The following is an 11685-nucleotide window of genomic DNA, read 5'->3' as shown; positions in this document are numbered from 1 at the left end:
CTTCTGCAAACCCTACAGCTAGCACCATGTTCCACATCACTCAGCCAGCTGCCCTCACCTCACATTACACATCAGAAGCTACCTCATTCCAGCCTGGGAAGTATGCTAAACTACAGGGAGCCCGAAGGGTCTCCAAGGCAGAGCCTTCAATGAGAGGCCCCAGCAGCAACACTCACAACAGCAGGCCTAGGCAAACACCACTGGAAACTAACTTTATGAGCTTATGGGATAAAAAGCGTAATGTGAAGTTTCATCGGTGTCTGAAGATGAGGATAGCCAACCATCTAACCATGCAGGGGTATCTATGGGTTATAAGCACTAAGCTCTGCATAGAACGTATGGAAAAGAAGAGACAGAGACTCCTTTGGGCTCCTCACTCTGTCTGTAGAGTCTGAAATACAAAGCCATGTGGATGGGAAGTGGGAATAGCAGCTGTTCCGTTTCTAGTGGAAGGAATCACATCTCTGGACCTGGCATGCTAGCAGATATTACATTCCCTGCATTTGGCATCAACAAGACTCAAGCAACACAGTGAAGCCCCTGGGATGATCCCTGAAATGCAGCCAGCCTCATTCTCCAGGCCCAGCTCATCAGTCAACAGTGATAGCCCAGGCCAAGGTAAGGATTGTCTTTCCCTCCCTCCAGACCAGTTGCTCTCACGTCCCCAGTGGTCTGCACACGGGTGTGGAAAGCAGACCTTCCAAGTGTCTGCACCCCAGATTTTAGCAAACATGAAACAGCAGCCCTGTGAACAGGAAGCACCCCATCCTTTGCCCTGATGAACAGATCACACCCTCGAGAGCATCCAGGATGCCAAAGAGGGGTAACAGAAGCAGAGAAGCCATGTTGGGGTTACACTCTCTTCCTTTATTTGACCTCATATTTATTCATGAGACTGGAGAAGAAAAAACAAAGTGTGCAGTGAAACCACAGACACATATACAAAGGAGGTATTTGGCAGTGGTGTCTACTGGCCACAAGTCTGCCAGGAAGCCTCTCTAGAGGGCTCTGGACAGGCTCAGCAGGCACCCTGGCTTCTTTGTTTCAATCATAGAAACGTCATGACAGTTCCTTTCTTTCCAATCTGCCAGGCCTCCAAGGGGATGAAGCGGATACATATCCTTCAGGAAGCAGAAAAAAAAAAGTCAACTCCTTGGCAAACTCCTCATCTGCCAATGTCCCTGGCAGACATGCCAAGGTAAGAGCTCAGGCCAGCCCACATCAGCCTATAGGGTATTTTACCAGTCTGCCCACCCCAGCTAATGACCCTTGCAACGAGACAGTCAGGTGCACGATGATGGCTGTACATAGGCCCAGGACAGACATAAATGTACTTTGGTAAGTTTATTCTGTACACAGTTGCATATGTCAGGCTGTATAAGGGCTGAGAGGGACAGTCCTCCTCCTAACTTCAGATTCCTCTGGGCATGCTCAGGGCACAGTTATTTTGTTTTTAACCAAAATCCAGCTCAAAGCCAGGCAAAGGTCAACCCTGAGTCAAATCTGTGGAATTTGATTCATCAGAGATTTTTTAAAAAGTGTCTAGTGATTGCCTGGCACCAGGGGGCGCTGTGCTCAGGGCTGACACTGTAAAGTTGGTCTAACGCAATTATCTACCTCTTGAAGATACCAAATCTGCACAGAAGCACTTAAGGGTCAAACGAGGTAATGGGTGTAGCAACCCTGGTACATGCCGAGCTCGAGAGTGTTACAGTTAAAAAGGCATTTAACTGTCTCTAGGACTGAAGGATGGAGTTTAAGCAGCCACCCCAAGCAGTCATTACCAACTTTCCTGAGCCAAAAAGGACTCCATTCTGGAAGGTTCTTTCAAAATTTTCCCCATGCCTCACAGACATGGACTAGGCTCAGGAATATGAGACCCTAACCCTGCTTCAGAGTGTAAGGTGTTTTTGTTGTTGTTGTTATTGTTTGTTGTTGTTTGGGGTTTTTTGGTTGGTTGGTTTTAGATTTTGTTTTTGAGAGAAGGAAAGGGGACACCTTCTTGTCAGAGAGGGAAGTCACTCAGCCTGACCCACTGCTTTTATGGAAGAGAAGGCTACAAATTGGAGGTGGTTCAAGTCCAGATTTATCTGGGATCTCTTAGCTGTGGTAGCCCTCAAATCAAGGTGTTTACAGCTACCTGGGCCAAGGGTCTTGTAGCTAGCTACCCGGTGACTCTCCTCGAACCTTATCTTACCTAGTCCAAAGTTCTTTGCCTCAGGACATAACCAGATTCCCTCTGGAAAGGTTCTCCCTGAAGACCAGACACCCTGGTTCAGAGACAGGGCAGAGGCCACAGTGGTTCTCAGGGTACCTGACCACATTCTCAGTACACACACAGAAACACAGGGGTTTCCCATGCCATCCTTACTCGGGGCTAACAGGGATGGCTGCAGGTCTTCGAAGGAATCAAAATCTTACAACTATTCTAAACACAGCCCACCGTTCCAGGGCCTAAGGAGCAGATGCATCTCCTTACACTAGGTCCTGGAGTGCTTTCTGGAACCAGCAGATAATGTCCCCCACACCAACCGCATTCAGCGGGGAGTCAGGACCACTGCTTTGGCGGCTCAGCAGTTCCAGCTAAGTTCCCTCACTTGCCCTACACATACCGGTCCTGGTCCAGGGCCAGCTCCTTGGTGAGGAACTCGAAGAAGCGGGAGCTGTGGCTGCGGTTCTGCTCTGCCGTGCCCACAACGCCGATGGAAGAGACCAGAAGCTGGACGCAGGGCTCTGTGGATCCGTTCATCAATAAGGTCATGCCAGGCCGTAACGTCACACTCACGCGCTGCAAGGAGCATAAAAGTTAAAGTCCTAAAGCGTAGGCAGGCCGGGCTGGCGTCCGGGAACCGGCAAGCCAAAGTCTTAAGGTGGGAGGGTCTGAGGGATGAGGGTTTGGGGCACTGGTCTAGGAACCCTGGAAGTCAGAGACGTCAGGGTCACGCCTAGGAGGGGCAACCAGGAAGGGACCTGGGAAGGGAGGATGGGACACGCAAGGTCTGAGGTTAGCAGGCAGGTGGGGTCTCTGGTGAGAAGAGTAAGGGTCATTGGGAGGTCTGACCCCTAACCCACAACTTCCACTCGCCCAGGGCTCCCCGACCCTAGCTCACGTCTTCGGGTTTGTCCAGAATGGCGGCGGTGGCCGAACACAGTCGCTTCTCTAGCCCTGCAGGTATGCGGCTAGCTGGCAAGTTCGTTTCCAACTCAATGAATGGCATGTTGGGGGGCGAGAGGGATCGCAAAGCCGCAACTGCGCAGAGAGAGCCGCCGGAGCCAGCAGAGGTTCCAGAAAAGGGGAGCGGGGCGGAGCGTTGAGAGGGAGGCGCAGCTAAGCTTCTCATTGGCCGGGCAGCATCGGCAGTTCTGGATTGGCTACCCGGACTACTCCTCTTCTGCAATCACGTGTGCTGGCTCCAACTTACCTAACTCCTAGTTTCAGAGCCTTTGGCCCTCCCAGTCAGCAGTGGGCTGTTTCCCTCTGAGTGTCCCAGCGAAACGCCCACAACCCATATATTTCTGTAGACTTCACAGCGCCAGGCTGGCTTAAAGTTTCTTGAATGATTATGATTATGATTATTTCAAATTCAATATAGGAATTACACTTCTTTTGAACAGTCTTGAGACCAGGTATCACCTGTGAGTGAGATGCGCTTGGGCAAGACCCTAGAACAAGGGCATCTCCAGTTGGACCTTAAACTACCTGGGTTTGTAGCCTCTTCTGTGAGTGATGAGAGGGTAGCAGAACCATTTAAAACAAGGCAATCTGGCCGGGCAGTGGTGGTGCACGCCTTTAATCCCAACATTCTCAGGAGGCAGAGGCAGGTGGCACTCTGAGTTCAAGGCCAGTCTGGTCTGCGGACCGAGTTTCAGAGAAACCCTGTCTTGAACCCCCGCCCCCCCCCCAAAAAAACCCCACATAAACACACACACACACACACATACACAAAAGCAATCTAGGTGTACATACTAAAGGAAATGTAAGCAAATGGATTGAGAGACTCGACCATCACTCTTGTTGTTCTATTAGCAATTTATTTATTAGGTAATGCACAGACCAGAGGTCCTACAGCACAAGATTAAGTAGCCTGACAATTTGGAGTTAGAGACACTCAGAAGACAGCAGTCAGGGTAAGGAGACTTGGAACAAGCAGCACTGCTTGGCAGAATTTGGAAGGTCAGGACACTGTCAGAAACTTCCACCCTGCAAAGAACTTCATGAACCAACCCTATACCCTATTTATGGCAGGCAGCATCACTCCAGAAGGAGAAGGACCCAGAAGACAAAGGCCTTCTGATCTGTGACAAGTGCTCAAGCCAGGGGTCATAGATCCTGCCTGCCAAAACAGAGGAAGGGAAGCACTGGGAACGAGGAGCCCAAAGGGGACACAAGGTGCCAAATGTCAAAAGATATGGGAAGGGCTTGAGGTGGGGAGCAACAGGAGAGCAGAAGAGGAGCCTGAAGTGAATGCAGCCAGAAAGGTGTGACTTGGAGGGTGGGCCAAGCTCACAGTTCAATGGTTTGTAAAGTTTCAAAGCAAGTGTTTCCCCAGGGCTTTTCCTGCAGCTCTCTCCAGAGGTCAGGTAAAAGCTGGTGTCACAGCACAAGCAGGGTGGGGGATACAGAAGGAACGCTGATGATGCCTAAAGGAAATTATGGACCAGAGACTCCACGGCCTAGTGACAGCCATGGGGACAGTCTGCCTAATCTCTTCATTTGCACAGCCCAGAGTTTCCCCTTGATGGCGCCACAGGTTTGGGCCACTCCCTCAATATAACAAACACTGCACCGAGAGTTTCAGTTTCTCCTTCAAGTCAGGGTCCATCAAAGGAGGCATGTCCTTGGCCTTCAGGACAACTGCGTGGGCCTCCTGGAAGAGGTTTTCCCCCACGGCAGCTTCCACACGCTGACGCCAGGCATCCAGTTTGGGTCTGCTCTCGAAGATTTTGCAGCCAGCACTGACAGGCTGTGGAGAGAAGTCAAGTAGAGGAGGGGCTAAGTTCCACCATCTACAAAGGCAGCATGGCCTATTTCAGGATTCCCCTCCCGCCTGCCCCGCTGCCCCCCCCCCCGCATCTTCCCTCCTCCACCATGTGTGATGCGCCTCTCAATGCCCCCATCGGAAGAAGTTATAAGGATTTACTTGGTAATGCTAAGAAACATGATGGTCAAAAGCTCAATCATAAATCAGGCATTTTATGCCATCCCCTCCCAAGGCTTAGGAAGGAAATACTGGGGAAGAAGTGGAAAGAATAGAAGAGACGGCAGAAAAGGAAGAGGAGTCCTGGGGAACACTGACTTCTGGGAATGGAATGGTATAGCATTTGCATATTACGGGACCCACTAGCATCCTGTCCAGGAGGGACAAAGGACACTTGGGGTCTCACCCCTCTCTGAGGATAATAGTTGTCGAGAGAGGACATTTTCTTCTGTGGCCACTGGCAAGGCGCCCACGCTTTTGTAAACAAATCCTCACCCATCCTCCAGTAAACAGCCTTGATGAAACTCGCTGAAACAGACAGACAGACAGACACACACATACAACATGATAGTAGAATGAAAGCTAGTGAGAGACGAGGAGGGGACAAGAGACAGAAAGGGGTGAATCTGATCAAAATACATTATATACATGTATGAAAGTCATAACGAAACCTATTATGTACAATTAATATATGCTAATAAAATATTTTAAAATTCACATTATAGATGAAGACTCAGGCTCAGAGGGAAAAGTGACTTATCCAGGGCCCCACAGCCAGAAGTGAGCATGAGCAAGGGCTCCCCCCCCAGGCCTCTCCGTCGTCCAGCAGATCGCCCCAGTCCACAGCACTCACATGCATCAGCTCTGTGATGGCCATCAGGTCAGCCATGGAGATATGGGATCCCGTAAGGAAGGCCTGGTCCCGCAGGAACTTGTCCTCCAGCATCTGCAGGCACCTGTCCAGTTCAGCCAAAGTGGATGCCAACATCTCTGGGGGCACCGGCTGCCCCAGGAACTTAGGGAACATCATCTGGTGGACCAGCGAAAAGAAACATTTGGCTCTGCCCAACACTCAGTTTTTGTCTCGCTCTTACCCTTTTCCTGCAGCAAGTCATTCCTGGCTCTCAGGACCAAGACCTCAACACAAAGCCCTCCACGGTGTAGCTGCTGCTGCCATCCTGTCCCTACTCCAGATCCCCATTTTATTCAAGTGGGACTTCTCAAGAGAGACAAGGTAGTTGATACACTGTGGAGGGAGTTTACTGGGCTAACACCAGTACTCAGGAGTGCCTCTAGCATTAACCTATGACATTTCGTGATGGAATGCTAAGATCCCTAAGTTGAAAAGCTTAAACATAACATTTAATTGAAAGTGTATTTGTTTGGGGTCTGGAGAGATGGCTCAGCGGTTAAGAGCAGTGACTGCTCTTAATTCCCAGCAACCGCATGGTGGCTCACAACCATCTGTAATGAGATCTGGCGCCCTCTTCTGGCCTGCATACATATATGCAGACATAGCACTGTGTACATAATAAATAAATATTAGAAAAAATTGCTTTTAAAAAAAAAGAAAATGTATTTGTTTTATCTATTTCTTTTGAGTGCATGCACACATGCTCTCACACACGCAAGTGCATGCCTCTCTCACCACACATGCTTGCGGGGGGTCAGAAGGCAACTTGCAGGAACCGGTTCTTTCCTTCTACCATGCGGGTCGCAGGGATTGGACTCGGGTTGTCAGGCTTGCCTGATAGCCACTGCCTTTACACCCACTGAGACACACCACTGGCCCAAGAACTTTCACTTCAACCGGGAACACCACCTCTGATGCGGCCTGAGAGGGGACCCTGCCCTTTGTCCTGTGGCTCACCTTCTGCCACATGGCCCTGGTGCAACTACTCCGGAGGGCTGTGTGCTGCCAAGACAGGTACTCGTCTACACGGGCTCGAGCCTGAAGGTCCTGAGGGTACCAGTGGTCAGGGGCCTTGTACTTCCTACTCAGATAGAGCAAGATGGCCACACTGGAGGAAAGCAGAGGGGAGGAGAACACGCCCTGGTCATTCTTAAGTCACCTTGGTCCATAGCCAGAGTGTCTTGTGCCTGAATTTCCAAGTGCCTTCTTAGCCAGCCTGGGAACCCTTTCAAACACAAGGGGGATGGGAATTCTCTGCTCAGGTTCTCCTGCCCACGGGAAAGGTCCAAGCCTTTCCCCATCTCCCAACGCACCCCCCAGCTCCTTCACCCCAGCAGTGCCGGCCTCAGCCCTTCAGCCTGTACTCCTGCATGGTCCTTCTGGCAAGAGCACACCTCCCACATACCTGCACACCCACACTGGAAGTTCCCACCTCTGCAGCAGGCTGCCCTCCTAACCCCTCACTTGCAGTCACACCCCCGACCGGTGTCTCCTCCATCTGTTAAGTCATTGCCACGCCTCCCTCCAAAATAAGAGTTCCATGCGGGCCCAGATTAGGTTCTGCTCAAGCTCCAGGGACAGACAGTGACCTGGTGCTGCTGGGTGCTTGGCAGAAGGTGACTAAGTTCAACGGGTGAGCCTTTGGCTTCAAGGGAAGCAGCTCCCACTCCCCTGCCTACCCCAGGATATGTGGTAGATGTGGTATTTGCAGAGCCTGGTATAGCTGCTCTTTGGCACGGTCCATCCTTGGCACAGCCATATCTGATATGAATGGCAAAGGTGATAATGCCAGCCCAGCTGCTTGACAAGCTGAGCCGCATGATGGTCCCTGTGCCACCTTCGCTTTTCATCTCCACCTGTCGCATACTCGGGGGACTTTTAATATTTGTACAATTTGGAAATATTAGATTGATGGAAAATTTCTTATGAATCATTTACATCTCCCATGAATGCTGCTTCTAAGCTTCCCCCAGGACAGTCCTGAACACACTTTGAGGGAAATATCCTTATCTAATTGAAAGTCTTCCTTATGCCTTGAAGGTTGTGACACACATAAAGAAGCCAGAGGCCTCTTTAGGAGGCTACAAGACATTCTTGAAACATCTGTTCCTATACCTATGCAGGAACAAGATATTCAAAACAAAGTAAACTCAAAAAGGTCAACAAGATTCGGTGGGCTGGAGGAGTTGGCCACAGATCAGATCGTATATATATGGTGTGAAGAGGTTTATATATATTATATAGCCAAGGTTACCTCTGCCCTATAGAGAGACTCATATTGATGGGCAAAGGATGAAGTAGAAAGACGATAAAAGAATGAGATGTCAGGACCTCCCTTTCTGAGGAAAGTTAGCACATGCACAGTCACTGTGGTGTCGCATGGCCAAGGAACAACGGAGTGCCAGGACTAATCCTGGCATTTGACATACAGACAAATTCTATAAAGATATAAACATTGTATTATTCCAGAATTTGAATAATAACTCTAGCAGCTTTGGTCTGAGAACTTTTGTTGGGCCCTCTGACCATTACGAGTTGATAATTCACTGCTTGGGACATGGCAGTATGCTCAGGCTGGCTTGGAGATTTTGTTTTTGTCTAGTGTCCACAAAAGCTACCGGCCTGAGAACAGGTTGTCATATGTCTCTAGAATCTTAAAAATTGGGTTATGGAGTTAATAAGTGTTATTTAAAATGATAACTGTTTATCAATGATGTCAAAACGAGGGAAAGCCGGGCGGTGGTGGTGCACGCCTTTAATCCCAGCACTCGGGAGGCAGAGGCAGGCGGATCTCTGTGAGTTCGAGGCTAGCCTGGTCTACAAGAGCTATTTCCAGGACAGGAACCAAAAGCTATGGAGAAACCCTGTCTCGAAAATCCAAAAAAAAAAAAAAAAAAAAAAAAAACAAACAAACAAAAAAACGAGGGAAAATGATTGGCAATGATAACTGTTCTGCCACTGCTTATTAATGATGACTAAAAGATGAGCAAAAGGAAGTGAGACAATGTGCAAAAACAGAAATGACACGACCTATGTTTTGGAACAACATGAATGTATCCCTGCCTACTAAAGTCTGTATAAATAAAGAAGCACTCTGGCTGCCAGTCAGGCAGGCTGCAAGATTCTCCTGACCATTATGGCCTGGCTCACTTCCTCCCCTCACCAACTCCTTACCTCCCCTGCCGGGACCTGTGTCTCTGCCAGGGATGCCCTTCCTCCCTGTCCGTCTCTCCCGCTGCTGCTCTTGCATCCGTCCATCAAGGAGCTGGGAAGCAGCCTGTCCCCCTGCCCCCATACCCCTGGCTTAGTTTCCTCATCCAAAAATGCAGAGGGTGGTAGGCATACCATGTCTTCAAAAGCCCTACCTCAGCCCTGGGTACCTATCTGAGTTTCATCCAATCCTACCCCTGGGGCTGACACAGAGCCCACAGTCCAAGTTGTTGGCCATGGGCTCAGACAAGTGGCCTGCCTCACACAACTTGGCTACAAGCCAGAAACACATTACCTCTCTGCCAAGACGAAGTCCCCATCCTTCAAAGCGGGCACCTTCCGCAAGGGATTCACCTGGGCAAAGTCATCAGTGTAGTGCTGGCCTGCAGAGAGACCAGAACGGTCAGGAAGAGGACTCTGGGGCTGTTGGTAGCCTTCCCTCCATTCAGGCACCAGTTTTCCACACAAAGTCTCAGCGAAGAGGAAGCCACTGTGCTGGCCAGTGGATCACAGATATCGATCCTATCTCAAATCCATTTGCTTTCACCTCTGTGTCCACTTGGGTATGGGAACGAGGTGGTTCTGTGCAGTTATGGCCTACAGTCACTCTAGGCAGACACCCAGTCTCATTCCCTGGGCTCTGAACCATCTTCCTATCCCAGGCAAGAACTCGGTGGGTTCTTCTGACCAGACCAGGTGACCTATGTCCACCCCAGAGCTCCAGCTCTCCCTCTTCTCGGTTCTCAGCTCAGCGTGGCTCTTGCCAGGGACAAGTGCCCTCCATTCAGCCACCTGGCCCCTAGCAGCTCAATTCTTCCTTTTCTGTGCCAAGCCTTCAAAGTTCCTCCCCACTTGGGGTTCCCAGACCAAACTCATTGCCTCTCTTCTGATCACCGTGCCTAAGCCAGATCTGATTTACAAGGGGGGTTGCCCAGTCAATATGAGTTGCGTATGCAGGCATTGGTGAAGCCAGGAGTCTAGATTCATTTGTGGGCCTCTCTCTCTTTCCACTGAATGGATACCATCACCTTGGCCCATCCTCCTTCTCCAAACTGCCTATGTGCAGCTCCCTGTCCTGCAGCCCAAGTTGAAAGTCCCAAAGACAGCTGGTGGGAGGACTCAGCAGAACAATTAAGTTCTAAATTCTCTGCCTGTCATTCCCCCATCCCACCCCACCCCACATGACCACGTGACCATGTCCACCAGTTGTGGCCCTGCCTCCACTGAGTTCTGGCGCAGGGGCTGTGTTTTGTTTTGTTTCTCAGACTAACCAGAGCAACATTCCAACTCCAGTCAGAGTGCTGGCCTCTCCCACTGTCCTTTCACAGAACCCTCTAGCTGACAGGAAACACCCAGAAAGCAAACTTCTAGAAGGGGAGGTGGCATGCCCAGGCAAGCCTGTAATTCCAGCTCCGTGGCAAACTGAAGGATCCCGGGCTCAGGGCTTGAAAGGGCTAAGAGTGAGTGCAACGCCTGGACAACTCAGCAACTCAGTCTCAAAATGACAAGCACAGAGAGGGCTGGGAGTGTTGCTCAGTGGTGACTACTGGTTTGGTCCCAGTATCACCAGGTGCGTGCGCGTGCACGCGCACATGCACGCACACACACGCACACACACACACACACACACACACACACACACACACACACGCACACACACGATGGCAAGCAAGCCTGGGACTTGACCTGGTGGGTAGGAGACGTGCAAGAGTCCTAGTGGAAGGTCGCACACCCAAGTAAACCAATTCTTTTCGGCCCCAGAATGCAGACACTTGAGATGGAGATCCTCCACAAAGAAAACGAGTTAGTTCAGCCTATTTTCTCCCGTGAAAGGAGGTGGGATTTTCATACCCCGCCTCTGCCCCACCACCAGAGCTTCCACGGCGGCGCCTTAGCATAGGGTATTTGGAAGGATGTTAATTCACCAGGCAAAGGTTCTCTGAAAATTCACTGCTGAGGTGGCTAGAGAGGTAGGCTACTCTTTCAGAGGACCGACGTTCAGATCCCAGCACCCACGTCAGGTGGCCGACAATCATCTGTAACTCCAGGTCCGAAGGATTTAAAAAGCCCTCTTCTGGCCTTCCGGGGTACCTGTACACACACTGTATACATACATAAAACAAACAAATAACTCTAAAAAAATCACAGCTCCTAACCGATACAACCGCTTCCTCACGGGAGCAGCAGGCGTTTCCTCTCCTGTTTGCACTCCTGGCCTGAGTTCGAGGACTACTCAGAACGCTGCAGAGGTGCAGCGTACACAAGGCTGCAGACTACCCTGCCAGCCAACTCGGCTCACCTTTGAGCAACTCTATGGTACGCAGCTGGAAGGGGATGTTGTTCTTCTTGGCGAAGATGTAGACAGCACGGCAGGGCTGGGACATCAGGTCCAGGTAGAGCTCCAGGCCCATGGTGGAGGTTGTAGGAGCGGCCGCGGACAAACCTCGGAGACTGACTTTGGGGAACTGCCCCCCTGGAGACAGAGCTGGAAGCAGCTACAACGGCAAACAAGAACGGCTGCGAGCAGGCCCTCCGGGCGTCTAATCCTATACCCGAGCCAGAACGCAGCCTTTCCTCCCATTG

General features: G+C 50.6%; 2 protein-coding genes across 3 annotated transcripts; both read right to left on the bottom strand.

The window, feature by feature from the left end:
* Window positions 1-846: 846 nt before the first annotated feature.
* On the bottom strand, window positions 847-3306 carry LOC142854422 (D-dopachrome decarboxylase). Of its 2 annotated transcripts, XM_075979954.1 has the most exons (4): window positions 3111-3306; window positions 2613-2788; window positions 2198-2270; window positions 847-1121 (listed from the first exon to the last, which is right to left on the bottom strand). In XM_075979954.1, the coding sequence occupies exons 1-3, from the start codon at window positions 3216-3218 to the stop codon at window positions 2198-2200; spliced, it is 357 nt and encodes a 118-aa protein (XP_075836069.1). In that variant the 5' UTR covers window positions 3219-3306; the 3' UTR covers window positions 847-1121. The 2 variants fall into 2 exon arrangements, with proteins under 2 accessions (XP_075836069.1, XP_075836068.1); XM_075979953.1 differs by lacking the exon at window positions 2198-2270 and having other exon boundaries at window positions 3111-3301.
* Window positions 3307-4012: 706 nt separating this feature from the next.
* LOC142854421 (glutathione S-transferase theta-3) lies at window positions 4013-11643 on the bottom strand. The gene is made up of 5 exons (XM_075979952.1): window positions 11402-11643; window positions 9398-9485; window positions 6850-7000; window positions 5833-6009; window positions 4013-4964 (listed from the first exon to the last, which is right to left on the bottom strand). The coding sequence occupies exons 1-5, from the start codon at window positions 11511-11513 to the stop codon at window positions 4767-4769; spliced, it is 726 nt and encodes a 241-aa protein (XP_075836067.1). The 5' UTR covers window positions 11514-11643; the 3' UTR covers window positions 4013-4766.
* Window positions 11644-11685: the final 42 nt, after the last annotated feature.

This window comes from Microtus pennsylvanicus, chromosome 7 (genome assembly GCF_037038515.1).
Source record: "Microtus pennsylvanicus isolate mMicPen1 chromosome 7, mMicPen1.hap1, whole genome shotgun sequence".
In the NCBI taxonomy this organism is placed as follows: Eukaryota; Metazoa; Chordata; class Mammalia; order Rodentia; family Cricetidae; genus Microtus; species Microtus pennsylvanicus.
Note: the sequence above shows the minus strand (reverse complement) of the source record. Positions and strands in the feature narration are given on the sequence as shown.